Source organism: Xenopus tropicalis, chromosome 9, assembly GCF_000004195.4.
Source record: "Xenopus tropicalis strain Nigerian chromosome 9, UCB_Xtro_10.0, whole genome shotgun sequence".
In the NCBI taxonomy this organism is placed as follows: domain Eukaryota; kingdom Metazoa; phylum Chordata; class Amphibia; order Anura; family Pipidae; genus Xenopus; species Xenopus tropicalis.
The window spans coordinates 854,464-882,129 of NC_030685.2; the positions used below are offsets into that span (position 1 = coordinate 854,464).

The window sequence follows — 27,666 nt, forward strand, 5'->3', positions numbered from 1 at the left end:
TAGCCAGGCATTTAGCTCCCTAAGCTCCCGCTGTCTCCCTAAACTAGCACGCGGCACCGGCAAAACTTCGGAAAAAATGACATTGGAGGACCTTTCCTTAATCTTAGAGCCTAGATCCCTGAACTCTCTCTTTAAGGTCCCCCACCTACCGTTCATTTTGTCGTTAGTACCGATATGTACCAAGACAGCCGGGTCATGCCCAGCCCCTCCCAATAATGTGTCGACCCGATCAACCACATGCCGAACCCTGGCACCAGGAAGACAGCAAACTGTTCGGTTGAAGCGATCCACTTGACAGATTACCCTGTCCACTTTCCTAATGATTAAATCCCCTATAACCATCTGTTTAGGCCTAGCTCTGCTCTCCTCCCCACCACTACTAGAGAAACTGGTCTCCCGGCTGTTAGAGAGATCAGCCTCATCTAGAACCGCCAATCCAGAGTTCTACTCCCATCTTCTTCACACAATCTGGCAAATCTGTTGGGATGCGCAAACCCTGGCGCAGCCTCCCTCTTCCTTTTCCCCACACTAGATTGTCTAACTGTCACCCAGCTTACTGCCTTTTATTTTCCCTGCTTGGTTTTGAAAACAACCAAGGCCTTAATGGACCAAGCCAATTAGATCTGGTGTTGAGATCAGACCCCAAGGCACTTTTTGGGTGCTACAAAATGTACCATAGGAAGGACAAAAAGGACAGAGATCTGCAAGAGGGGAATTATATCCTACACATTATATAGAGGGAACAATATCATTTAGCAAGTTTTTGAACAGAATTGAATCATTTGCACAAATTGAGCCAAAAATAGTTGCACACCCACATTTATAGGGGCCGGGGGGGGGGCACTGGTGTTACCCCTGTAATAGGAGTAAATCTCATTGCCTTCCCACAGCTACTCAGCAATATTCACAGTATTATACAGGGACTCACCTGTTATCTGTAAGGCCCCAGTGCCAATCTCTATGGGCTGTGCCAGGCTGGGATGTGCCACTCTGCACACAATTTCTGCCCCTTGGTGGGAAAGTATAGATGGGATGAAGGGAAAATACTCAGTACTGATATATGTGCCACATGGGGCCCTTCCTGGTTTATTCTCAGCCCTGTAATTCTGTGTGTGGGGAGGGGAGATCAGCTCTTCATGCCCAGTCTTCCTTAGTGCCCAGGTAACTGTCAGGGCATTGGGGAAATAGTCAGAGATATCCCACCGCAGTGTCGCCTCTCTGCCCTGTGTAAGGGTTGGTATGGGCTGCACTGCCACCTGGGGGCGCCATGGGAAACCTGCAAATCGGACAAAAAAGGTTAAACCCTGTGCCAGTCAGATTTCTGTGGAAATAGACAGATGCCAGGCATAAAGGAATCCCAGTCATATAGAGCAGGAGTAAAATGAAGCACCTCCCCACTTATGCAGTTTGATTTCTGCATGAACAGCATTAATTATTAATTATTGTCAGGGATAAACAAATCTCTGTGCCAGTATGAGGGTTACCTGGGTCTCTGGGGCTGATCTCGCTGGATTCAGATGCCCCCGTGGCCGGGTGGTTCCAGGTGACACAGAACTTACAGTCTGGGAGTCGGAGCAGATTCTCAGGTACCGAACATGAACTTGTAACATTAAAGGTTTGGTCAGAATTATTCTGGTACTGAGGTTCTGAGTGTAGGTTTCTTTGCTGTGACCCAGTCAGGCAGGTCCATGTGAGTTCTATGGGTTTGGGATAAAAGTTCTGCAGGCTGAGGGTACAGAGAGCTTCCCCTGTATCAGACAGAGACCATTGCACTGGGATTGGCTGCTTGGGGGCCGCTGGGAGGGGAAAGGAAAGAAATGTAGGTTACAGGGCTAATCTCCCCCCTTATTATATCAGTGCGACTCACTCAATAATCTCCTCCTCCTCCTCATCCTCATTCCTCACATATAATGGTGCTGTGCGCCTCTCTATCCCCCCCCCAGGCTGGGATGTGCCACTCTGTAGGTCAGTGGGTGCCAGTGGGTTATTAGGGGGTACTCACCCCTCACATATAATGGTGCTGTGCGCCTCTCTATCCCCTCCCCCAGGCTGGGATGTGCCACTCTGTAGGTCAGTGGGTGCCAGTGGGTTATTAGGGGGTACTCACCCCTCACATATAATGGTGCTGTGCCTCTCTATCCCCCCCCAGGCTGGGATGTACCACTCTGTAGGTCAGTGGGTGCCAGTGGGTTATTAGGGGGTACTCACCCCTCACATATAATGGTGCTGTGCCTCTCTATCCCCTCCCCCAGGCTGGGATGTGCCACTCTGTAGGTCAGTGGGTGCCAGTGGGCTATTAGGGGGTACTCACCCCTCACATATAATGGTGCTGTGCCTCTCTATCCCCTCCCCCAGGCTGGGATGTGCCACTCTGTAGGTCAGTGGGTGCCAGTGGGCTATTAGGGGGTACTCACCCCTCACATATAATGGTGCTGTGCCTCTCTATCCCCCCCAGGCTGGGATGTGCCACTCTGTAGGTCAGTGGGTGCCAGTGGGTTATTAGGGGGTACTCACCCCTCACATATAATGGTGCTGTGCCTCTCTATCCCCCCCAGGCTGGGATGTGCCACTCTGTAGGTCAGTGGGTGCCAGTGGGTTATTAGGGGGTACTCACCCCTCACATATAATGGTGCTGTGCCCCTCTCTATCCCCTCCCCCAGGCTGGGATGTACCACTCTGTAGGTCAGTGGGTGCCAGTGGGTTATTAGGGGGTACTCACCCCTCACATATAATGGTGCTGTGCCTCTCTATCCCCTCCCCCAGGCTGGGATGTGCCACTCTGTAGGTCAGTGGGTGCCAGTGGGTTATTAGGGGGTACTCACCCCTCACATATAATGGTGCTGTGCCTCTCTATCCCCTCCCCCAGGCTGGGATGTGCCACTCTGTAGGTCAGTGGGTGCCAGTGGGCTATTAGGGGGTACTCACCCCTCACATATAATGGTGCTGTGCCTCTCTATCCCCCCCAGGCTGGGATGTGCCACTCTGTAGGTCAGTGGGTGCCAGTGGGTTATTAGGGGGTACTCACCCCTCACATATAATGGTGCTGTGCCTCTCTATCCCCTCCCCCAGGCTGGGATGTGCCACTCTGTAGGTCAGTGGGTGCCAGTGGGTTATTAGGGGGTACTCACCCCTCACATATAATGGTGCTGTGCCTCTCTATCCCCTCCCCCAGGCTGGGATGTGCCACTCTGTAGGTCAGTGGGTGCCAGTGGGCTATTAGGGGGTACTCACCCCTCACATATAATGGTGCTGTGCCTCTCTATCTCCCCCCCAGACTGGGATGTTGCACTTGGTGGGTCAGTATTTATAGGACTCCCCCACCCAATACAAGAGTTGCTGCCCTGTACTTACCCCAGACAGACAATGGGCCGCTGCTCTTCTCTATGGGTTCCTGTAGAATGGGATGTGCCACTCTGCAGATAAATTCTGCCCCATGTTCCTCACTCAGGGATGGAGAGAAAGCCAAACGTGCCGTACAGGTGAGAGTCCGATCCGCCTGGTACTGGTGTATGAGATCTGGGATCTTGTACCTCCCTTTCCCAGTAACAGGAACCAGATCTTCCTTCCCCTTCTCCTTATACCAAGTGACAGTGAGTTTATCAGGGAAATACCCAGAGATGGGACAGAGTATTTCTACCTCAGTGCCCACATACAGATCAGGAGTGAGTATCTCTGCCATTACTGGGCGCCAGGGGAAATCTGCGGAATGAACAGGAATCATGTTGGAACTGTCTCAAATGTCTCATCATCATTACCCAGAATCCATTTCCCCCATAAATCCCACCTGTACACATTACACAGACCCCTTACCATGTGGGTGAATCTCTGCATTCCCAGTCTGCCCCGTAGGTTTATGGTTCCAGGTCACTGTCACTGGGAGACTGAGACTGTTTAATGGGATTGTGGCCTCACTCACAGCAGTAAATGTCTCATCATCATTAACCTGAATCACTTTCTGGGATGGAATTATCTCTCGGGGGTGATTGTGGGACCTGGTTCTGACCCATTCTATATGAATATCTTTGGGGTAGAAGCCCCTGACAGTCAGAGAGCAGACAATCTCCTTCCCTGAGTCACTGATGGAGAATCTCACAGGCTCGGGGGCCCCGGGCGCCACTGAAATAGAAAATAAAGACCAGGAGGTGATTGGCTGATGGATCATTGCTTTTCTACAAATATATATTTTTAATCAGTTACATTCTTTCCTTTCCCCTATGTGTATCCCCCCCTACATGCACGGCACAATATGGGAAAACTGGGAGAGAGTTAAGACCAAGATGTTCCAACTGAAACTGTTTTCCTTAAAATATAGGACTCGGCACAAACTTTGCTTTTTATTGTTAATATTTCTTTTTTTTATTTCCCTGTTGGTTTTGAAAGCAACCGAGGCCTTAATGGACCAATCCAATTAGATCTGGTGTTGAGATCAGACCCCAAAGCTTATTGTGGGTGCTACACAATGTACCATAGGAAGTACATAAAGGACAGAGATCTGCAATAGGGGAATTATATCCTACACATTATATATAGGGAACAATATCATTTAGCAAGTTTTTGAACAGAATTGGACCCAAAAATAGTTGCACACCCACATTTATAGGGGCCGGGGGGGCACTGGTGTTACCCCTGTAATAGGAATAAATCTCATTGCCTTCCCACAGCTACTCAGCAATATTCACAGTATTAAACAGGGACTCACCTGTTATCTGTAAGGCCCCAGTGCCAATCTCTATGGGCTGTGCCAGGCTGGGATGTGCCACTCTGCACACAATTTCTGCCCCTTGGTGGGAGAGTATAGATGGGATGAAGGGAAGATACTCAGTACTGATATATGTGCCATTTTGGGCCCTTCCTGGTTTATTCTCAGCCCTGTAATTCTGTGTGTGGGGAGGAGAGATCGGCTCTTCATGCCCAGTCTTCCTTAGTGCCCAGGTAACTGTCAGGGCATTGGGGAAATAGCCAGAAATATCCCACCGCAATGTCGCCTCTCTGCCCAGTGTAAGGGTTGGTATGGGCTGCACTGCCACCTGGGGGCGCCATGGGAAACCTGCCAACAGGGAAAGGGAAGGTTAGAACTTGTGTTAATTACATTTCTTTGGAATAAAGAACCTTTATTTACTAAACAAAACATGATTGGGTCTCTATGTGCTGTGACTGTACTGGAGTCTCTGTATCAGTGAGTTACAGTATGAGGGTTACCTGGGTCTCTGGGGCAGATCTCGCTGGATTCAGATGCCCCCGTGGCCGGGTGGTTCCAGGTGACACGGATCTTACAGTCTGGGAGTCGGAGCAGATTCTCAGGTACCGAACATGAACTTGTAACATTAAAGGTTCGGTCAGAATTATTCTGGTACTGAGGTTCTGAGTGTAGGTTTGTTTGCTGTGACCCAGTCAGGCAGGTCCATGTGAGTTCTATGGGTTTGGGATAAAAGTTCTGCAGGCTGAGGGTACAGAGAGCTTCCCCTGTATCAGACAGAGACCATTGCACTGGGATTGGCTGCTTGGGGGCCGCTGGGAGGGGAAAGAAAGCAAAAACAAGCGAATTAGTTGGAGCAATTAATATCTTGTTTATATTCTGTATGGCAACTCCCCCCCATGCCAGAAATCCCTGCCATAAAGCAAAGCAGAACTTGGCTATGGAATGTTCCCATCAGGCTACACACAGTCCCATAATCCCCTGGGTCACTTCTCACCGTTAAACTGTCGGGTCCTAGTGCTTCTCTCTATGGGCCGCTCCAGGCTGGGATGTTCCACCCTACAGATGAATTCCAGATCTTCCTCTGCACGTGAGGAGGATGATGGGAGAGACAGTTGGGCTGTGTAGGTATAAGTATTATCATTCCTTCTCTCTGGGGCCATATCTGGGATCTGGTACTTCCCATACTTAGATACAGGGATCACTTGGGGATCCCTTCCCTTTCTCTTCTCCATCCAACTCACAGTCAGAGCATCAGGGAAGTACGGAGAAACCTTACAGCGCAGATTGGTTGGCTGGTCCCGGATCCAGATAAACTGGGAAATCTCTTCAATGGTCGGGCGCCAGGGGAAATCTGAGGGGGATAAACACAAGTGTAAATACTATTAAAGGGGAACTATCATGAATGGGAACCTGCTTAACTTGGCTCAGTTCTGACAGACAGAGTAGGAGGGTCCAACCATTCTTGACTGACATCTAAAGTCCAACCCCCATCTGCCCATCTTTCCAGTCTGATAGAAAACCTGGAAAAGACATTGGAGAATGTTTAAAAATTCAACCCAATTCCCCCTCACATTGTCTGACACTTCACTGTCTTCTCACCCACCTGAGTCACTAACAAACACCTTTATATCTTGGTTATTCTGACTTGAATACACTCACGAGCAGGCACATGTAGCCAATATCTGCTTAAAAGTACAAGACTACATTTTCTCACATTTTTAGGGGGATATCGGCTACATGTGCCTGCACGCGAGTGTATTCACGTCATATGGGTGCAGGTACAGGTAAGAGGATTTTTATGCTTAGGGGCGTATTCTCGGCAAGCATTTTCTGGCTTGCCGAGAATACGAGCCGTGTGGCATTAGCTTTAGAATACAGGGACTGGCTATTGCAGAGTGAGTGCCACACACTGACCAGGGGGACTGATTAGACTCAGCCGGCCAATCAAAAAGCCTGAAAGCCTGGCCAGTCAGCCTACAGGAGAGCTCTGACTGAGAGACATTGGGGCTGATTCACTAAAGGTCATTAACACTTAACGCATAGTTTTATTCATTTCATTTTTAGTCATTTTGCATGTGTTACTACTCATATCACATGCGCAAAAATCCTGATTATCGCAAAGCGTTATTCCCATCGCATTGAGGTTGTTATTGAATAGAAATAATACTAACGCGTAATTCACAGACATATTTGAAGCATTAAAAGCATAGAATGTGGCGATAATTGCTGTGAAACTTAACTCCTCGCAGGAGTAGGCATTACTAAACAACATGGCAGCTGGTGATTGGCTGTGGGGACAACATGGAGTTTGCAGTGGGATTTTTTCAAGTATGTGATCTTCCTAGGGTGATGCAGCCTCCAGTTTTTAGGGAAATGGTCATTTTCAGAAAGTAATGGTTACGTGCATAATAGCAAGTGCTAATATCGCGTGCTACGAAATAACACATAAATATATTTCATGGTTTAAAATAACACTTAAATATATGTCATTGCCAGATAAATAATGCAAAGAACATATCTTCTTAAAGGAGAAAGAAAGGTACAAACTCAGTAGCTTTAACAGAAAGGTCTGTGTAAATACAGCCATAAGCACTCACAGAAACTTCTCTGTCAAAAGATTTCTTGTGTCTGTAATTCCTGTGCCACAGACATGCAGCTCTCTCCTCTCTCCTGCTCCCCCCTCCCTCAAGAATGCTAAGAACTCCCTCCCCCACTTAGGAATGTGGATCTGAGCCAATCAGCAGGAAGCTTCCTCATAGTCTTACTAACTGAGCATGTTCACTTGGTCTGGGTGTCGGTGCAGGAGTGAGGCATTATGGGAACTTTCTCTACACAGCTCAGCGTTTTTTCCCTATGAGGCTTCTGATCATCTGAATGGGAGAAATATAGGGAGACATAAGGGCACTATTGAGAGAACTGAGGGTATGTCTGCAGCTTGGGATTAACCCTTTATCAGCCTTTCCTTCTCCTTTAATTCAGACAAGTGCCTTTAAGTGAATCAATTGTTAATTCTCAAAATATAAGAAGTGATAATATTTTCAACGCATGCTATAAATAGCACTCATTTTTTCGGAGTTTAAAGAATGGGCCCCATAGAGAGGTGTCTGTGAATCCAACATACAGAAGTCTATGTGCCTATACACACACAGTTGCATGTGCAGAAGGCTGTAATATTGCTGAAATTGATGTTGCACTGGTCACTGGTATGGGGGAAATCTCTTTTATATGCTTTTGTGTATACTTTACTGTTATATGCATAAATGCAGCTTCATCAGCCACCATTCCCTTTGCACATGTTTGCTGTTGAGGGGTGTGGCCTCATGACATGCAACAGCAAATCAACTTTCCCTCTGCCCTGTCACTCACACATTTCTGCGTCACGGACGCGCCCCCGGGAGCTGGAGATACAGGAGAGTGGGGGATGGGAGGCTGAATTAATAATTAGACATAACTCTGTAACAGTACAACATTTTTAAAAGCTATAAATTGTCAAAATGTTTGTCTAGACTTTATATTTTTAATATTATAAAAACATTTTTCATGATAGTTCCCCTTTAATGCTTTATATTTCTATTGGAAAACAAGAATCAACTTTGGTTTCATGTGTAGATATCAAGGCTCCCTCCCCAGGTACTACCTGCTCTGTAACCATAAAATAACATCTTAGCTGCCAGTATGAACTGGAAAAGACAAGACACTGACCCTACTCATTTTATAGCCAGAGAACTGCAAAGAGAGATTCTCACCACTGATTGGTTGGATTAATCTGTATCAGTCCTTTTCTTTTATGTTCTCCTTGTTCCACTTAACTGGGTTTGTATTATATACTCAATTATATAGATTAGTGTTTCATATCTCAGGACTCACTTATAACCCTCATTACCAGGTGTAAGTTGGCTATTGGGATTCTCAGGGTGGCACGGGTGCCTATCTGCCCATTCTGCACTAAGGTGTGTGGGTTACCAGTGGCTTCACAGGAATAACCAGAGCTGAGTAGAATTCACTTTATACTGTAGGGCAGCGCTGTCCAACTGGCGGCCCGCCAGGCTGTATACTGCGGCCCGCGACACTGTGGCCAAATCTGAACTGTCTAGGCTGTGCGCGCACCTCCCCTAACTAATCTGATTACCAAACAGGCAGCCTGTGCGTCTCCACATTGAGCACTGTCTCCCGCGCCTTCAGTAAAGTCTCCCTGCTTGATCCAGTCAGTCTCCTCCGTGCTGATAGGACGGCCAGATGTGACGTCACAAGCCCCGCCCCCTCGCGGCACAAGTCCCGCCCCCCGCAGGTCCCGTTGTATTTGGCAACTTTCCCTGCGGCTGCGCGATCGTCATCCAGTCTTTTACCACCTGCCATCTGCTGCCTCAACTTGGTCCCTAAACTTGCTGCCAATGCCTGCATCATACTACCAGAGCCTGCCCTAAAACTGGTGAGCCTAACTGCAGAAGTAATGATTTTTAGTGCAATACCCAGAGCACATGGGACAAATCTGGGCCAGAAGTCAGTGAACCAGTTGTGGGTTCCTATTACATTTCAATGCTGGAGGTCAGTGTTCAATTTGATACAGGAGTACCAGTTGTTGCTGAGGGTTATTGTACCATTTTATGTGGGTTTAATGTGCCTTTTAATGAGTACTGTAAAATGTTTCCTTGTGTATAAATGTTGAGGATTATTCTGGTCTATATCAATCTATTGTGCTACTAAACCTGTAAAATTTTGTTTTGTAGTTTTGTATGTATGTATGTATGTATAACTTTATTTAGAAAGCACTACAAGGATACACAGGGCTGTACAATTTTACAACAGAGAAACTTACACAAAGGGAGGACAAGTATTATAATAAATACAATAAATAAGTGTAAATACACAGTGCAATGTGGTATAATTTACGGTAGGAAGGAGGTCTCTGTCCTGTAGAGCTTACAATCTAAGTGCATGTATAAATATTTTGGGGTCCCACTGATCACTGAATCTCCTGTATTAGGGCACTATGCTAATCTGCACATAGTTAAGGCAATATTTTCAAGATAAATACAGAGGGTGCTGGAGTGACTTCTTGACACTTCAAAATGCTGTTTTTTTGTGCTAGAGTAGAGGAAGCAATATACCATAATCTGGCATGGAAGAATGTATGCACTACTATGGCTTCACTTTGATGCCAGTGGTACACCTGTTCTGTTTCTGGTCTTTGAGTTTGTAGCAGTGCTGTGCTAGTGTATGTACCAGGCATTCTCTTACTGCTTTGTCAGCATATCTACCTACAGTAGGTGTCACTAGTGCATAGGTCCCCAGTTTGTGAATAAATGCTCCCAAAATACATTAATTTAGCTCTATGTGTCATTTTGACAATTCTTGCAATTTATTTATTGATTTTCTATTTTACACTATGAAATGGGGAGCTTGTACTTTGCAGCAGAGGCAGGAGAAAAACACATTCTTACCTGTGCGCTCAGGGTCGGACTGGGCCACCGGGACACCAGGAAAAATCCTGGTGGGCCCCGGCGGCCCAGTCCGACCTTTGCCAGCGCTCCCCCTACTGACTGTTCCTCCCCTGACGCGTTCAATTTATACGCGCTCAGGGAGGACATCGGGTGGGGGCCCCTGGGGGGGTAGGGGACACGGCTGGCTGGGGCACCTGCAGGGCCCCCCGGTGGGCCCTGCACCCCAAGTCAGACCCTGTGTGCGCTAGCTCCCTCTCTGCAGTTTCTACAGATGCCAGCATGTGTGTTGTCTAAAAATGGGTGTGGCAAAGGGGTGTGTCTTGATAAGAGGGTGTGGCTTTTACATACATGGGCGAAGTCAACATTTGACTACCAATATCGGCTCCCTGCCACGTAGGTCAAACAAATTCCGGCCCTCGGTACCACAGAAGTTGGACAGCACTGCTGTAGGGAATACAGACACTGATATGGGGGGGTCTAACTACAGAACTTGTGGGGCCGGTAACTTCTATAAACACAATTCTGACTTATTCCCAGGGGGCAGGGCCTAAATGCAGTATATTCAGTCTGATAAATTACATTTAAACCAATAAATCCTATAAACCTTATACTCTAACAGTCTAACCCAATAAAGAATATTATTCCTCACTGCTAAGCACATGGAAAAAAGCATAAAACACAAGCGGCACCAGATGGACCTTGTTTCAGCCCATAATTCCCCCATGTGGGCTCACTGTACCTGGGTCTCGCAGTGACATTTCCCTGGATTCCTCCTCATTCATTGCCTGGTGTTTCCATTTTACTTTTACTCTAAACTCTGGGTCATTAAAGAGACTCCCAGGAACTGTACATGTGCTCTCCATGTCGTACGTCCCATCATCATTGTCCTTATATTTCTCCTCTGATGGTTTTGTCTCTTGTGATTGGCCGGATCCATAGCTCCAAGTGATGGGAATCTCCTTGGGGTAAAAGCTCAGCACAAACAGGGAGCAGAGAACCTCCCCGGAGGCACTAATGGAGAGCTTTATGGGCTGCATGACCTGGGGTTTGGCTGGAAGGGAAACACAAGAGATAATTGGTATAAGGAACCCCATCTTGATAGGTCCAAGGAATGAAAAGCTTATTGGGGTAAAAGCTCAGCACAAACAGGGAGCAGAGAACCTCCCCAGAGGCACAAATGGAGAGCTTTATGGGCTGTATGACCTGGGGTTTGGCTGGAAGGATAATGTATGTTACAATGATTAGATTGGGAACCATAGGAAAAACTAGAAAACTAACAGAAAGCTTATATCTAGTATAAATAAATCAAAAGCAACTGGACTTGTTAAGTAATCATTGAAGACGTTTCACTACTCATCCGAGCAGCTTCTTCAGTTCAACTGACTGGTATGGGAAGTCCTCAGCATATATACTCTTCCACTAATCCAATCACAATGGCACTGTGTAACTCTTCCACTAATCCAATCCCAATGGCACTGTGTAACTCTTCCACTCATCCAATCCCAATGGCACTGTGTAACTCTTCCACTAATCCAATCACAATGGCACTGTGTAACTCTTCCACTAATCCAATCCCAATGGCACTGTGTAACTCTTCCACTAATCCAATCACAATGGCACTTTGTAACTCTTCCACTAATCCAATCCCAATGGCACTGTGTAACTCTTCCACTCATCCAATCCCAATGGCACTGTGTAATTCTTCCACTCATCCAATCGCAATGGCACTGTGTAACTCTTCCACTAATCCAATCCCAATGGCACTGTGTAACTCTTCCACTAATCCAATCACAGTGGCACTGTGTAACTCTTCCACTAATCCAATCCCAATGGCACTTTGTAACTCTTCCACTAATCCAATCCCAATTGCACTGTGTAATTCTTCCACTCATCCAATCGCAATGGCACTGTGTAACTCTTCCACTAATCCAATGCCAATGGCACTGTGTAACTCTTCCACTAATCCAATCACAATGGCACTGTGTAACTCTTCCACTAATCCAATCACAATGGCACTTTGTAACTCTTCCACTAATCCAATCACAATGGCACTGTGTAACCCTTCCACTAATCTAATCACAATGGCACTTTGTAACTCTTCCACTAATCCAATGCCAATGGCACTTTGTAACTCTTCCACTCATCCAATCACAATGGCACTTTGTAACTCTTCCACTAATCCAATGCCAATGGCACTTTGTAACTCTTCCACTAATCCAATCTCAATGGCACTTTGTAACTCTTCCACTAATCCAATCCCATTGGCACTTTGTAACTCTTCCACTAATCCAATCCCAATGGCACTTTGTAACTCTTCCACTAATCCAATCCCAATGGCACTGTGTAACTCTTCCACTAATCCAATCACAATGGCACTGTGTAACTCTTCCACTAATCCAATCCCAATGGCACTATGTAACTCTTCCACTAATCCAATCACAATGGCACTGTGTAACTCTTCCACTAATCCAATCCCAATGGCACTGTGTAACTCTTCCACTAATCCAATCCCAATGGCACTGTGTAACTCTTCCACTAATCCAATCACAATGGCACTGTGTAACTCTTCCACTAATCCAATCCCAATGGCACTGTGTAACTCTTCCACTAATCCAATCCCAATGGCACTGTGTAACTCTTCCACTAATCCAATCCCAATGGCACTGTGTAACTCTTCCACTAATCCAATCACAATGGCACTGTGTAACTCTTCCACTAATCCAATCCCAATGGCACTGTGTAACTCTTCCACTAATCCAATCCCAATGGCACTGTGTAACTCTTCCACTAATCCAATCCCAATGGCACTGTGTAACTCTTCCACTAATCCAATCCCAATGGCACTTTCTAACTCTTCCACTAATCCAATCCCAATGGCACTGTGTAACTCTTCCACTAATCCAATCCCAATGGCACTTTGTAACTCTTCCACTAATCCAATCCCAATGGCACTTTGTAACTCTTCCACTAATCCAATCCCAATGGCACTGTGTAACTCTTCCACTAATCCAATCACAATGGCACTTTGTAACTCTTCCACTAATCCAATCCCAATGGCACTTTCTAACTCTTCCACTAATCCAATCACAATGGCACTGTGTAACTCTTCCACTAACCCAATCCCAATGGCACTGTGTAACTCTTCCACTAATCCAATCACAATGGCACTTTGTAACTCTTCCACTAATCCAATCACAATGGCACTTTGTAACTCTTCCACTAATCCTATCCCAATGGCACTGTGTAGCTCTTCCACTAATCCAATCACAATGGCACTGTGTAACTCTTCCACTAATCCAATCACAATGGCACTTTGTAACTCTTCCACTAATCCAATCCCAATGGCACTGTGTAACTCTTCCACTAATCCAATCACAATGGCACTTTGTAACTCTTCCACTAATCCAATCACAATGGCACTGTGTAACCCTTCCACTAATCTAATCACAATGGCACTTTGTAACTCTTCCACTAATCCAATGCCAATGGCACTTTGTAACTCTTCCACTAATCCAATCACAATGGCACTTTGTAACTCTTCCACTAATCCAATGCCAATGGCACTTTGTAACTCTTCCACTAATCCAATCTCAATGGCACTTTGTAACTCTTCCACTAATCCAATCCCATTGGCACTTTGTAACTCTTCCACTAATCCAATCCCAATGGCACGTTGTAACTCTTACACTAATCCAATCCCAATGGCACTGTGTAACTCTTCCACTAATCCAATCCCAATGGCACTGTGTAACTCTTCCACTAATCCAATCCCAATGGCACTGTGTAACTCTTCCACTAATCCAATCCCAATGGCACTGTGTAACTCTTCCACTAATCCAATCCCAATGGCACTGTGTAACTCTTCCACTAATCCAATCACAATGGCACTGTGTAACTCTTCCACTAATCCAATCCCAATGGCACTGTGTAACTCTTCCACTAATCCAATCCCAATGGCACTGTGTAACTCTTCCACTAATCCAATCACAATGGCACTGTGTAACTCTTCCACTAATCCAATCCCAATGGCACTGTGTAACTCTTCCACTAATCCAATCCCAATGGCACTGTGTAACTCTTCCACTAATCCAATCACAATGGCACTGTGTAACTCTTCCACTAATCCAATCCCAATGGCACTGTGTAACTCTTCCACTAATCCAATCCCAATGGCACTTTCTAACTCTTCCACTAATCCAATCCCAATGGCACTGTGTAACTCTTCCACTAATCCAATCCCAATGGCACTTTGTAACTCTTCCACTAATCCAATCCCAATGGCACTTTGTAACTCTTCCACTAATCCAATCCCAATGGCACTGTGTAACTCTTCCACTAATCCAATCACAATGGCACTTTGTAACTCTTCCACTAATCCAATCCCAATGGCACTTTCTAACTCTTCCACTAATCCAATCACAATGGCACTGTGTAACTCTTCCACTAACCCAATCCCAATGGCACTGTGTAACTCTTCCACTAATCCAATCACAATGGCACTTTGTAACTCTTCCACTAATCCAATCACAATGGCACTTTGTAACTCTTCCACTAATCCTATCCCAATGGCACTGTGTAGCTCTTCCACTAATCCAATCACAATGGCACTGTGTAACTCTTCCACTAATCCAATCACAATGGCACTTTGTAACTCTTCCACTAATCCAATCCCAATGGCACTGTGTAACTCTTCCACTAATCCAATCACAATGGCACTTTGTAACTCTTCCACTAATCCAATCACAATGGCACTGTGTAACCCTTCCACTAATCTAATCACAATGGCACTTTGTAACTCTTCCACTAATCCAATGCCAATGGCACTTTGTAACTCTTCCACTAATCCAATCACAATGGCACTTTGTAACTCTTCCACTAATCCAATGCCAATGGCACTTTGTAACTCTTCCACTAATCCAATCTCAATGGCACTTTGTAACTCTTCCACTAATCCAATCCCATTGGCACTTTGTAACTCTTCCACTAATCCAATCCCAATGGCACATTGTAACTCTTACACTAATCCAATCCCAATGGCACTGTGTAACTCTTCCACTAATCCAATCCCAATGGCACTGTGTAACTCTTCCACTAATCCAATCCCAATGGCACTGTGTAACTCTTCCACTAATCCAATCACAATGGCACTGTGTAACTCTTCCACTAATCCAATCCCAATGGCACTTTCTAACTCTTCCACTAATCCAATCCCAATGGCACTGTGTAACTCTTCCACTAATCCAATCCCAATGGCACTTTGTAACTCTTCCACTAATCCAATCCCAATGGCACTTTGTAACTCTTCCACTAATCCAATCCCATTGGCACTTTGTAACTCTTCCACTAATCCAATCCCAATGGCACTTTGTAACTCTTCAACTAATCCAATCCCAATGGCACTGTGTAACTCTTCCACTAATCCAATCACAATGGCACTGTGTAACTCTTCCACTAATCCAATCCCAATGGCACTATGTAACTCTTCCACTAATCCAATCACAATGGCACTGTGTAACTCTTCCACTAATCCAATCCCAATGGCACTGTGTAACTCTTCCACTAATCCAATCCCAATGGCACTGTGTAACTCTTCCACTAATCCAATCACAATGGCACTGTGTAACTCTTCCACTAATCCAATCCCAATGGCACTGTGTAACTCTTCCACTAATCCAATCCCAATGGCACTGTGTAACTCTTCCACTAATCCAATCCCAATGGCACTGTGTAACTCTTCCACTAATCCAATCACAATGGCACTGTGTAACTCTTCCACTAATCCAATCCCAATGGCACTGTGTAACTCTTCCACTAATCCAATCCCAATGGCACTGTGTAACTCTTCCACTAATCCAATCCCAATGGCACTGTGTAACTCTTCCACTAATCCAATCCCAATGGCACTTTCTAACTCTTCCACTAATCCAATCCCAATGGCACTGTGTAACTCTTCCACTAATCCAATCCCAATGGCACTTTGTAACTCTTCCACTAATCCAATCCCAATGGCACTTTGTAACTCTTCCACTAATCCAATCCCAATGGCACTGTGTAACTCTTCCACTAATCCAATCACAATGGCACTTTGTAACTCTTCCACTAATCCAATCCCAATGGCACTTTCTAACTCTTCCACTAATCCAATCACAATGGCACTGTGTAACTCTTCCACTAACCCAATCCCAATGGCACTGTGTAACTCTTCCACTAATCCAATCACAATGGCACTTTGTAACTCTTCCACTAATCCAATCACAATGGCACTTTGTAACTCTTCCACTAATCCTATCCCAATGGCACTGTGTAGCTCTTCCACTAATCCAATCACAATGGCACTGTGTAACTCTTCCACTAATCCAATCACAATGGCACTTTGTAACTCTTCCACTAATCCAATCCCAATGGCACTGTGTAACTCTTCCACTAATCCAATCACAATGGCACTTTGTAACTCTTCCACTAATCCAATCACAATGGCACTGTGTAACCCTTCCACTAATCTAATCACAATGGCACTTTGTAACTCTTCCACTAATCCAATGCCAATGGCACTTTGTAACTCTTCCACTAATCCAATCACAATGGCACTTTGTAACTCTTCCACTAATCCAATGCCAATGGCACTTTGTAACTCTTCCACTAATCCAATCTCAATGGCACTTTGTAACTCTTCCACTAATCCAATCCCATTGGCACTTTGTAACTCTTCCACTAATCCAATCCCAATGGCACGTTGTAACTCTTACACTAATCCAATCCCAATGGCACTGTGTAACTCTTCCACTAATCCAATCCCAATGGCACTGTGTAACTCTTCCACTAATCCAATCCCAATGGCACTGTGTAACTCTTCCACTAATCCAATCCCAATGGCACTGTGTAACTCTTCCACTAATCCAATCCCAATGGCACTGTGTAACTCTTCCACTAATCCAATCACAATGGCACTGTGTAACTCTTCCACTAATCCAATCCCAATGGCACTGTGTAACTCTTCCACTAATCCAATCCCAATGGCACTGTGTAACTCTTCCACTAATCCAATCCCAATGGCACTGTGTAACTCTTCCACTAATCCAATCCCAATGGCACTTTCTAACTCTTCCACTAATCCAATCCCAATGGCACTGTGTAACTCTTCCACTAATCCAATCCCAATGGCACTTTGTAACTCTTCCACTAATCCAATCCCAATGGCACTTTGTAACTCTTCCACTAATCCAATCCCAATGGCACTGTGTAACTCTTCCACTAATCCAATCACAATGGCACTTTGTAACTCTTCCACTAATCCAATCCCAATGGCACTTTCTAACTCTTCCACTAATCCAATCACAATGGCACTGTGTAACTCTTCCACTAACCCAATCCCAATGGCACTGTGTAACTCTTCCACTAATCCAATCACAATGGCACTTTGTAACTCTTCCACTAATCCAATCACAATGGCACTTTGTAACTCTTCCACTAATCCTATCCCAATGGCACTGTGTAGCTCTTCCACTAATCCAATCACAATGGCACTGTGTAACTCTTCCACTAATCCAATCACAATGGCACTTTGTAACTCTTCCACTAATCCAATCCCAATGGCACTGTGTAACTCTTCCACTAATCCAATCACAATGGCACTTTGTAACTCTTCCACTAATCCAATCACAATGGCACTGTGTAACCCTTCCACTAATCTAATCACAATGGCACTTTGTAACTCTTCCACTAATCCAATGCCAATGGCACTTTGTAACTCTTCCACTAATCCAATCACAATGGCACTTTGTAACTCTTCCACTAATCCAATGCCAATGGCACTTTGTAACTCTTCCACTAATCCAATCTCAATGGCACTTTGTAACTCTTCCACTAATCCAATCCCATTGGCACTTTGTAACTCTTCCACTAATCCAATCCCAATGGCACATTGTAACTCTTACACTAATCCAATCCCAATGGCACTGTGTAACTCTTCCACTAATCCAATCCCAATGGCACTGTGTAACTCTTCCACTAATCCAATCCCAATGGCACTGTGTAACTCTTCCACTAATCCAATCACAATGGCACTGTGTAACTCTTCCACTAATCCAATCCCAATGGCACTTTCTAACTCTTCCACTAATCCAATCCCAATGGCACTGTGTAACTCTTCCACTAATCCAATCCCAATGGCACTTTGTAACTCTTCCACTAATCCAATCCCAATGGCACTGTGTAACTCTTCCACTAATCCAATCCCAATGGCACTGTGTAACTCTTCCACTAATCCAATCTCAATGGCACTTTGTAACTCTTCCACTAATCCAATCCCATTGGCACTTTGTAACTCTTCCACTAATCCAATCCCAATGGCACTTTGTAACTCTTCCACTAATCCAATCCCAATGGCACTTTCTAACTCTTCCACTAATCCAATCACAATGGCACTGTGTAACTCTTCCACTAATCCAATCCCAATGGCACTGTGTAGCTCTTCCACTAATCCAATCACAATGGCACTGTGTAACTCTTCCACTAATCCAATCACAATGGCACTTTGTAACTCTTCCACTAATCCAATCCCAATGGCACTGTGTAACTCTTCCACTAATCCAATCCCAATGGCACTGTGTAACTCTTCCACTAATCCAATCACAATGGCACTTTGTAACTCTTCCACTAATCCAATCACAATGGCACTGTGTAACTCTTCCACTAATCCAATCACAATGGCACTTTGTAACTCTTCCACTAATCCTATCCCAATGGCACTGTGTAGCTCTTCCACTAATCCAATCCCAATGGCACTGTGTAACTCTTCCACTAATCCAATCACAATGGCACTTTGTAACTCTTCTACTAATCCAATCCCAATGGCACTTTGTAACTCTTCAACTAATCCAATCCCAATGGCACTGAATAACTCTTCCACTAATCCAATCCCAATGGCACTGTGTAACTCTTCCACTAATCCAATCCCAATGGCACTGTGTAACTCTTCCACTAATCCAATCACAATGGCACTGTGTAACTCTTCCACTAATCCAATCACAATGGCACTTTGTAACTCTTCCACTAATCCTATCCCAATGGCACTGTGTAGCTCTTCCACTAATCCAATCCCAATGGCACTGTGTAACTCTTCCACTAATCCAATCACAATGGCACTGTGTAACTCTTCCACTAATCCAATCCCAATGGCACTGTGTAACTCTTCCACTAATCCAATCACAATGGCACTGTGTAACTCTTCCACTAATCCAATCATAATGGCACTGTGTAACTCTTCCACTAATCCAATCCCAATGGCACTGAGTAACTCTTCCACTAATCCAATCACAATGGCACTGTGTAACTCTTCTACTAATCCAATCCCAATGGCACTTTGTAACTCTTCCACTAATCCAATCCCAATGGCACTGAGTAACTCTTCCACTAATCCAATCACAATGGCACTGTGTAACTCTTCCACTAATCCAATCCCAATGGCACTGTGTAACTCTTCCACTAATCCAATCCCAATGGCACTGTGTAACTCTTCCACTAATCCAATACCAATGGCACTGTGTAACTCTTCCACTAATCCAATCATAATGGCACTGTGTAACTCTTCCACTAATCCAATCACAATGGCACTATGTAACTCTCCCACTAATCCAATCCCAATGGCACGTTGTAACTCTTACACTAATCCAATCCCAATGGCACTGTGTAACTCTTCTACTAATCCAATCCCAATGGCACTGTGTAACTCTTCCACTAATCCAATCATAATGGCACTGTGTAACTCTTCCACTAATCCAATCATAATGGCACTGTGTAACTCTTCCACTAATCCAATCACAATGGCACTTTGTAACTCTTCCACTAATCCAATCCCAATGGCACTGTGTAACTCTTCCACTAATCCAATCCCAATGGCACTGTGTAACTCTTCCACTAATCCAATCCCAATGGCACTGTGTAACTCTTCCACTAATCCAATCCCAATGGCACTGTGTAACTCTTCCACTAATCCAATCCCAATGACACTGTGTAACTCTTCTACTAATCCAATCCCAATGGCACTGTGTAACTCTTCCACTAATCCAATCATAATGGCACTGTGTAACTCTTCCACTAATCCAATCATAATGGCACTGTGTAACTCTTCCACTAATCCAATCATAATGGCACTGTGTAACTCATCCACTAATCCAATCACAATGGCACTGTGTAACTCTTCCACTAATCCAATCACAATGGCACTTTGTAACTCTTCAGAGAGGTGACATCTGAAACTCACAGAGGTGTGAATGCTGGGGGGTTACTTTGAAAGGATTACCCAAGTATCATGCAACTCTTCAAAACAGGTGTTACTCGTTAGAGTTGCATGAATGGATGTGTGAAGAGTTATGAAACTGCCGGGGTACAGATGTTAGAACAGCATTGTATGGTGTCGAAGGCCCCCGCCTCTGTTTAGGGATGGTTTCTCCACTTTAACATGAATGGCCTCTTTTACACCTCTTTCAAACCAGTCAGTTGACCTGAAGAAGCTGCTCGGATGAGTAGTGAAATGTCTTCAATGATTACTTAACAAGTCCAGTTGCTTTAGATTTATTTATACTAGATATACCATGACCTGGATGAATGAAAATCTTTATAGTCATAACAGAAAGCTTTTTGGGAAAAACGTTCAACACAATCAAGGAAAACATGGGAACAGCTCAGAGTCTAACAAATGATTGGGGTAATCAGAGGGAAGGGACCCATATAAACAAGTTATAATATGGGGTTAGGGCAGCACCAACAGGCAACACAGCACCTCTCTATAGTCACTGATGGAGGATTCTACAGACTGTATGCCCCGGGGTATTGCTGTAGCGCCAGTGTATGGGCCCCAGGGAATGCAAGTTCAGCACTGGGCTGGGGCACAGAACCCCCTATAATCACATTAGCACCCACCTTTCACATGTATTGGGCCTGAGCTCTTCTCTATCGCCCCCTCCAGGCTGGGATGTTCCACTCGGCAGATGAATTCTGCCCCATTGTCCCTGGTAAGTGATGGAGAGAAAACCAAACTCGCTGTAACGGTGAATGTTTTATCCTCTTGTTTGTGGGGACTGATTTCTGGGATCTTGTACATCTCACTTGGTGATAAAGGGGTTAACTCCTGCCCTTCCTTCTCCTTCTTGTACCAAGTGACAGTTAGATTAATGGGGAAAAACCCAGAGATGGGACACAGTAGGGCGGCCTCCTTGTTATGGTACAGAGTTGGGCGGGTTATTTCCCCCATCACCGGCACCGACAGGAGATCTGCATGAAAAGGAACATGTGTCAGTATAGGGTTAATTGTGTCTGTGTGTAACTACCGGCAGCATAGGGATAGGGCAAGAGCTTCTTATTCTGTGAGCAGCTAAAGCCAAAGGCAATAAGAGCCACTCATTTACCCCTGTATGGCTTTACCCTCTGTAACACCTTGGGGTACAGCTGCCCAAATGGTGCCAGGGGCACAGTGCCAATGTAGGTTGGAGGTGCCAGACTGGGAACCCCGGGCAGCATATTATGTGCCACCCTACCGTACCTTTATGTATCCATGTTCCTGGCACATAATGTGAATGTAAAACACTGAGACCAAACAAGAAGTTGTTGCATCTAAAAAAAACTCCTTCCCCTTCGGTATTTGCCCTGAGTATCTGTTCATTCCCTCTGCCCCTTACATAGTGTGATGCCCAAATGCACCTACTGGGGGGGTTACTGCTGCTTTAATGATTATGTGGTTTCTGTACTTCATTCTATTCTTTACTTTATACATTATATATTATCTGTTCCCATTTGGGCAGTTATACGCCCCCTTATAGCCATATCCCCCCGCAGTATCACTTACATTTCTGATATTCCTCATTATCACTGTTCCATTCCTTACAAACCGCCTGTTTCAGCCGCCCATGTTGTACGGTGGCCCGGAGGGAGAAGGGCTCATTCCCACTCACTTTATCTCTCAGGTGCTCACAGGTGCTGGTAACATTGAAGCTGCCATCTTGGTTGGCACTCATGAGAGGAGAAGCCCCGAGAGGTTGGTACTTAGCACTTCCCGCCGGCTGTGCCACCTCCCATGAAATGGTGATTTCTTTAGGGGAGAAATTGTCTGCTTCTAAGCTAAATACCCCATTGTCTGAGCGCACGATTTCTCTCACCTTCGGTTGGTCTGTAACACAAGCAGCAGATGGAGCCGCAACCGGATCAGATTCAGCCATAATAATGTTCTGTCAGTATATCTATGTAACAACTACATCTAAATAAATCCTTATACTGATACACTGGGGGGGACAATGGGCGGAGGGTAACACACTGGGGGAAGACAGGGGCCGGCGGGTAACAGACTGGGGGAGACAGGGGCCGGCGGGTAACAGACTGGGGGGAGACAGGGGCCGGTGGGTAACACAGTGGGGGAGACAGGGGCCGGTGGCTAACACACTGTGGGGGGGAGACAGGGGCCAGTGGGTAACACAGTGGGGGAGACAGGGGCCGGTGGGTAACAGACCGGGGGGAGACAGGGGCCGGCGGGTAACACACTGGGGGAGACAGGGGCCGGCGGGTAACACACTGGGGGAGACAGGGGCCGGCAGGTAACAGACTGGGGGAGACTGGGGCCGGCGGGTAACAGACTGGGGGGGACAGGGGCCGGTGGGTAACACACTGGGGAGGAGACAGGGGCCGGTGGGTAACACAGTGTGGGAGACAGGGGCCGGCTGGGAAACACACTGGGGGAGACAGGGGCCGGCGGGTAACAGACTGGGGGAGACAGGGGCCGGCTGGGAAACACACTGGGGAGACAGGGGCCGGCGGGTAACACACTGGGGGGGACAGGGGCCGGCGGGTAACAGACTGGGGGGGACAGGGGCCGGTGGGTAACAGACTGGGGGGGGACAGGGGCCAGCGGGTAACACACTGGGGGAGACAGGGGCCGGCGGGTAACACACTGGGGGGGACAGGGGCCGGCGGGTAACAGACTGGGGGGAGACAGGGGCCGGCGGGTAACAGACTGAGGGGGACAGGGGCCGGCGGGTAACAGACTGAGGGGGACAGGGGCCGGCGGGTAACACACTGGGGGAGACAGGGGCCGGCGGGTAACACAGTAGGGGAGACAGGGGCCGGCGGGTAACACACTGGGGGAGACAGGGGCCGGCGGGTAACACACTGGGGGAGACAGGGGCCGGCGGGTAACAGACTGGGGGAGACGGGCCGGCGGGTAACAGACTGAGGGGGACAGGGGCCGGCGGGTAACACAGTGGGGGAGACAGGGGCCGGCGGGTAACACAGTGGGGGAGACAGGGGCCGGCGGGTAACACAGTAGGGGAGACAGGGGCCGGCGGGTAACACAGTGGGGGAGACAGGGGCCGGCGGGTAACAGACTGGGGGAGACAGGGGCCGGCGGGTAACACAGTGGGGGAGACAGGGGCCGGCGGGTAACACAGTGGGGGAGACAGGGGCCGGCGGGTAACACAGTAGGGGAGACAGGGGCCGGCGGGTAACACAGTGGGGGAGACAGGGGCCAGCGGGTAACAGACTGGGGGAGATAGGGGCCGGCGGGTAACAGACTGGGGGAGACAGGGGCCGGCGGGTAACAGACTGGGGGAGACAGGGGCCGGCGGGTAACACACTGGGGGAGGGGGCCGGTGGGTAACACACTGGGGGAGACTGGGACCGGCAGGTAACACAGTGGGGGGGGGACAGGGACCGGTGGGTAACACACTGGGGGGGCAGGGGCCAGTGAGGAAGGAGAAGGAGATACATAATGTACTTACACTTTCTCTGCTGGATAATAGAGTGTGTAACAATAAATACGACTCCAGCTATAAGTAGGGTGAGAATAGCAGCAACGCGCACGGCCCCCCGGTGCCTCACACTCACATCTGTAGGGGGACAGGGGCAGATATATATATATATTACAGGGACACAGGGGCAGATACACACTCACAGACTTGTTCAGTGCTGGGAAACTGTGCTTATTGCTCCCAACTCCAATTGCAGGAACAGAGAACAGGGAGCCGGATTTACTCACATCAGCTGGGATTCTCATTGTATGTATGTATGTATGTGTTTATTTATAAAGTGCTACTTATGTACGCAGCGCTGTACAGTAGAATACATTAATACAAACAGGGGGTTAATAAAGATAATAGATAAATACAAAGTATAACAATAAATACAAATAAATACAAGATACAGTAACAGTTGCAATAAGTTAAGAGTCAAAGACACAAGGAGATGGAGGTCCCTGCCCCGTAGAGCTTACAATCTATATGGGAGGGTAACTTACAGATACAAATAGGCAAATATAAGTGCTGTAGGTCACAGTGGGTGACACTACAATATAAGTGCTGATTCCCAGATCAGGTGCTGGGCGAGTGCTCCAAAAGGGAGTCTTTTAGTTTGGTTTTAAAAAGACTGGGGGAGGATTCTCTCCAGGGGAAATCAGGGAGGGCATTCCAGATGTAAGGGGCAGCAGGGAAAAAGGGTTTAAGGCGGGAAACAGCAGTAATAGTGGGGGGCGCAGCCAAACGTTTGCTCTGCGAGGAACGAAGGAGTCAGCCAGGAACGTACAGAGACACAAGGGACGAGATGGAGTGAGGAGCAGAGGAGTCGGCCAGGAACGTACGGAGACACAAGGGAAGAGATGGAGTGAGGAGCAGAGGAGTCGGCCAGGAACGTACGGAGACACAAGGGAAGAGATGGAGTGAGGAGTAGAGGAGTCAGCCAGGAACGTACGGAGACACAAGGGAAGAGATGGAGTGAGGAGCAGAGGAGTCGGCCAGGAACATACAGAGACACAAGGGAAGAGATGGAGTGAGGAGCAGAGGAGTCGGCCAGGAACGTACGGAGACACAAGGTAAGAGATGTAGTGAGGAGCGGAGGAGTCGGCCAGGAACGTACAGAGACACAAGGGAAGAGATGGAGTGAGGAGCAGAGGAGTCGGCCAGGAACATACAGAGACACAAGGGAAGAGATGGAGTGAGGAGTAGAGGAGTCGGCCAGGAACGTACGGAGACACAAGGGAAGAGATGGAGTGAGGAGCAGAGGAGTCGGCCAGGAACATACAGAGACACAAGGGAAGAGATGGAGTGAGGAGCAGAGGAGTCGGCCAGGAACGTACAGAGACACAAGGGAAGAGATGTAGTGAGGAGCAGAGGAGTCGGCCAGGAACGTACGGAGACACAAGGGAAGAGATGTAGTGAGGAGCAGAGGAGTCGGCCAGGAACGTACAGAGACACAAGGGAAGAGATGTAGTGAGGAGCAGAGGAGTCGGCCAGGAACGTACAGAGACACAAGGGAAGAGATGGAGTGAGGAGCAGAGGAGTCGGCCAGGAACGTACGGAGACACAAGGGAAGAGATGGAGTGAGGAGCAGAGGAGTCGGCCAGGAACGTACGGAGACACAAGGGAAGAGATGGAGTGAGGAGCAGAGGAATGGAGGGCTTTGAAAGTTAAGAGAAGAAGTTTGTAAGATATTCTTTGTTTAATAGGAGCCACGATAAGGACTTTAGCAGGGGAGGGGCCTGAACTCTCCTGGATGAGAGGAGGAGAATTCTGGCATTGGAGGATTCTTTTGCATATTAATGAGCCACTGGCCATGAAACTCCTACAGAAAGTATTAATATCTCCCCAGTCCATGATTCGTGGGCAGAAAAGGAGATTCAGTAGGTGTAAATGGGCATGGAGACAAGGGGGCATATTCATTAAATATATAAATGCACAGATATGTGAAAATAGAGTTTACTAAAGGGCAAAACCCTTATTATTTTTAGGGGCATATTTATCAAAGGGTATTTTGAAACTTTTATTAATATGGCTCAAAAAGCCCCAAATAAACAAAGAGCTGAGACATTTCCCTCAGGGATAAATATGCCCCAGGGTATAAAGGGTATACAAACAAATACACAGAAATCTCACCGGGGATTTGCACCAGCAGTGTGCGCACCAGGGGGTCCGGCAGGGTCTTGTGTTGCACCTCACAGCTCAGTTCTGTTCCTCTGGTCTCAGCTTCTGGGAGGAACAGGAATTTGGACTCCACAGCAGAACCATTAACTCTCCGGACTGTAGCTCTTTCCACCCGCGTTCCATTCACAAACCAATTCACTGTGATGGATTCTGGGTAAAACCCCCACACTCGGCATGTCAGGATCTGCTGCACGTTCAGTTTAAATGGTTCATACAAGATGGCGGCTGAGGGAAGAGCTGGAACACAAACACCTTTCCATGTCAGACAGAGGGATTACTTACAATTCAGCACTTCTAGAGAATCATAAAGGGCAATGATAAAATCCTGGTAAAAAGAATCTCCCCGGCAATACAGCAGAATGTCCAGTGGCGTAGCTGTAACCTTTATAGGTCCAAGTCCCTGCTTACCTACCTGTGGGAGCAGCCGGGAAGTGGGTGACAAGAGTGGGTGACAAGAGTGGGTGGACAGGTGGAGGAAGGCCCGTATAGGTGTATAACTGTATTTACAAAGCAGTAGAAGAATACGCAGTGCAGTAACAGCAGGAAGGAGGTCCCTGCCCTGTGGAGCTTACAATCTAAGTGCTTGGGTAACAAACAGGCAAAAATTGGAAGGTGAGAGTGGACCAGGTATGTAGCACTTAATTGCAAAACAAGGCAAAAGGCAGGAGGCCCATACAGCAGTAGGAAGTCACACTGATGCTCAGGATCCAGGTAGGGCAATTCTAGGGGCCACAAAAAGTACAGGCAGCAGCAGACACATTGTTTCCTCATGTCTGCTGCTACCTACGGGGCCCCTGGGTGATCCTGCTTGTTGATAACTTTTCATTTAAATATGCAATTGCTAGCTATTCTGTGCACATATTAGGTTTTACCCACTCTCTTATCTGGATAAACCCATTAGAGAACCATCGTTACCTCCATAGATAAGAGGGAAATCCTCCTGTAATGGGACAGAGAGAGATTTATGTTGGACCCGGATAGAGAAGTTCTGGTTCCCCTCGGTGGGTACAATGGTCACTGTGCTGGTCACTCGGTATGTACCATCTGCATTTCTCTGGGGGGTGAGCTCAGTTCCACCAGCCAGTATCTCCCCATCTCTCAACCATTTAACGTCAAGATCCACGGGGTAGAACCCAGTAATGGTGGCACTCAGGGTGCTCTCCTTATCCGTAATAACAATATTATTGGTAACTGTGATCCTTGGGGGAGCTTTTAGGGTAGAAAAATACAATTATTAGGTTACTCAATGTACAACAGCATATTTATTTTTGTATTTGCTATTTATTTAAAAAATGTATTTGATTCAGGTATCTTGTATGTATTTCATAACACAATCTCTGTAAGGGTGCAAAATTTTATGTAGGGACTCATAGGATTAATACACCCCTATGGCAACTCAACCACAAAGCTGTCCCACTGCACCCCATAGTTCTCTATAGAAGTTGATGAAAAATGTAATTACAAATGAACAAATCATTAGGGTTGAGGAGACTGCCTCATACAGATACAAATAAACAAAAAGAGTTCTGGGAGTGAATGCCAAATAAGCTCCAAAAAACTCCCATTTTCA

The 27,666-nt window shown here is 46.6% G+C and overlaps 1 protein-coding gene across 1 annotated transcript in view; it reads right to left on the reverse strand.

Annotated features, from left to right (window-relative positions):
- Positions 1-27,666, reverse strand: part of LOC101734116 — a 293,365-nt gene that overhangs the window by 128,988 nt on the left and 136,711 nt on the right. The window contains exons 4-15 of the mRNA XM_031893295.1: positions 26,049-26,333; positions 23,904-24,011; positions 21,983-22,303; positions 21,061-21,411; positions 10,880-11,191; positions 5,694-6,050; positions 5,200-5,511; positions 4,700-5,047; positions 3,811-4,116; positions 3,352-3,699; positions 1,485-1,796; positions 929-1,276 (exon numbers count right to left, since the gene is read on the reverse strand). Coding sequence (XP_031749155.1) covers positions 929-1,276; positions 1,485-1,796; positions 3,352-3,699; positions 3,811-4,116; positions 4,700-5,047; positions 5,200-5,511; positions 5,694-6,050; positions 10,880-11,191; positions 21,061-21,411; positions 21,983-22,303; positions 23,904-24,011; positions 26,049-26,333 — 3,708 coding nt within the window. The remainder of the gene's footprint in view (positions 1-928; positions 1,277-1,484; positions 1,797-3,351; positions 3,700-3,810; positions 4,117-4,699; positions 5,048-5,199; positions 5,512-5,693; positions 6,051-10,879; positions 11,192-21,060; positions 21,412-21,982; positions 22,304-23,903; positions 24,012-26,048; positions 26,334-27,666) is intronic.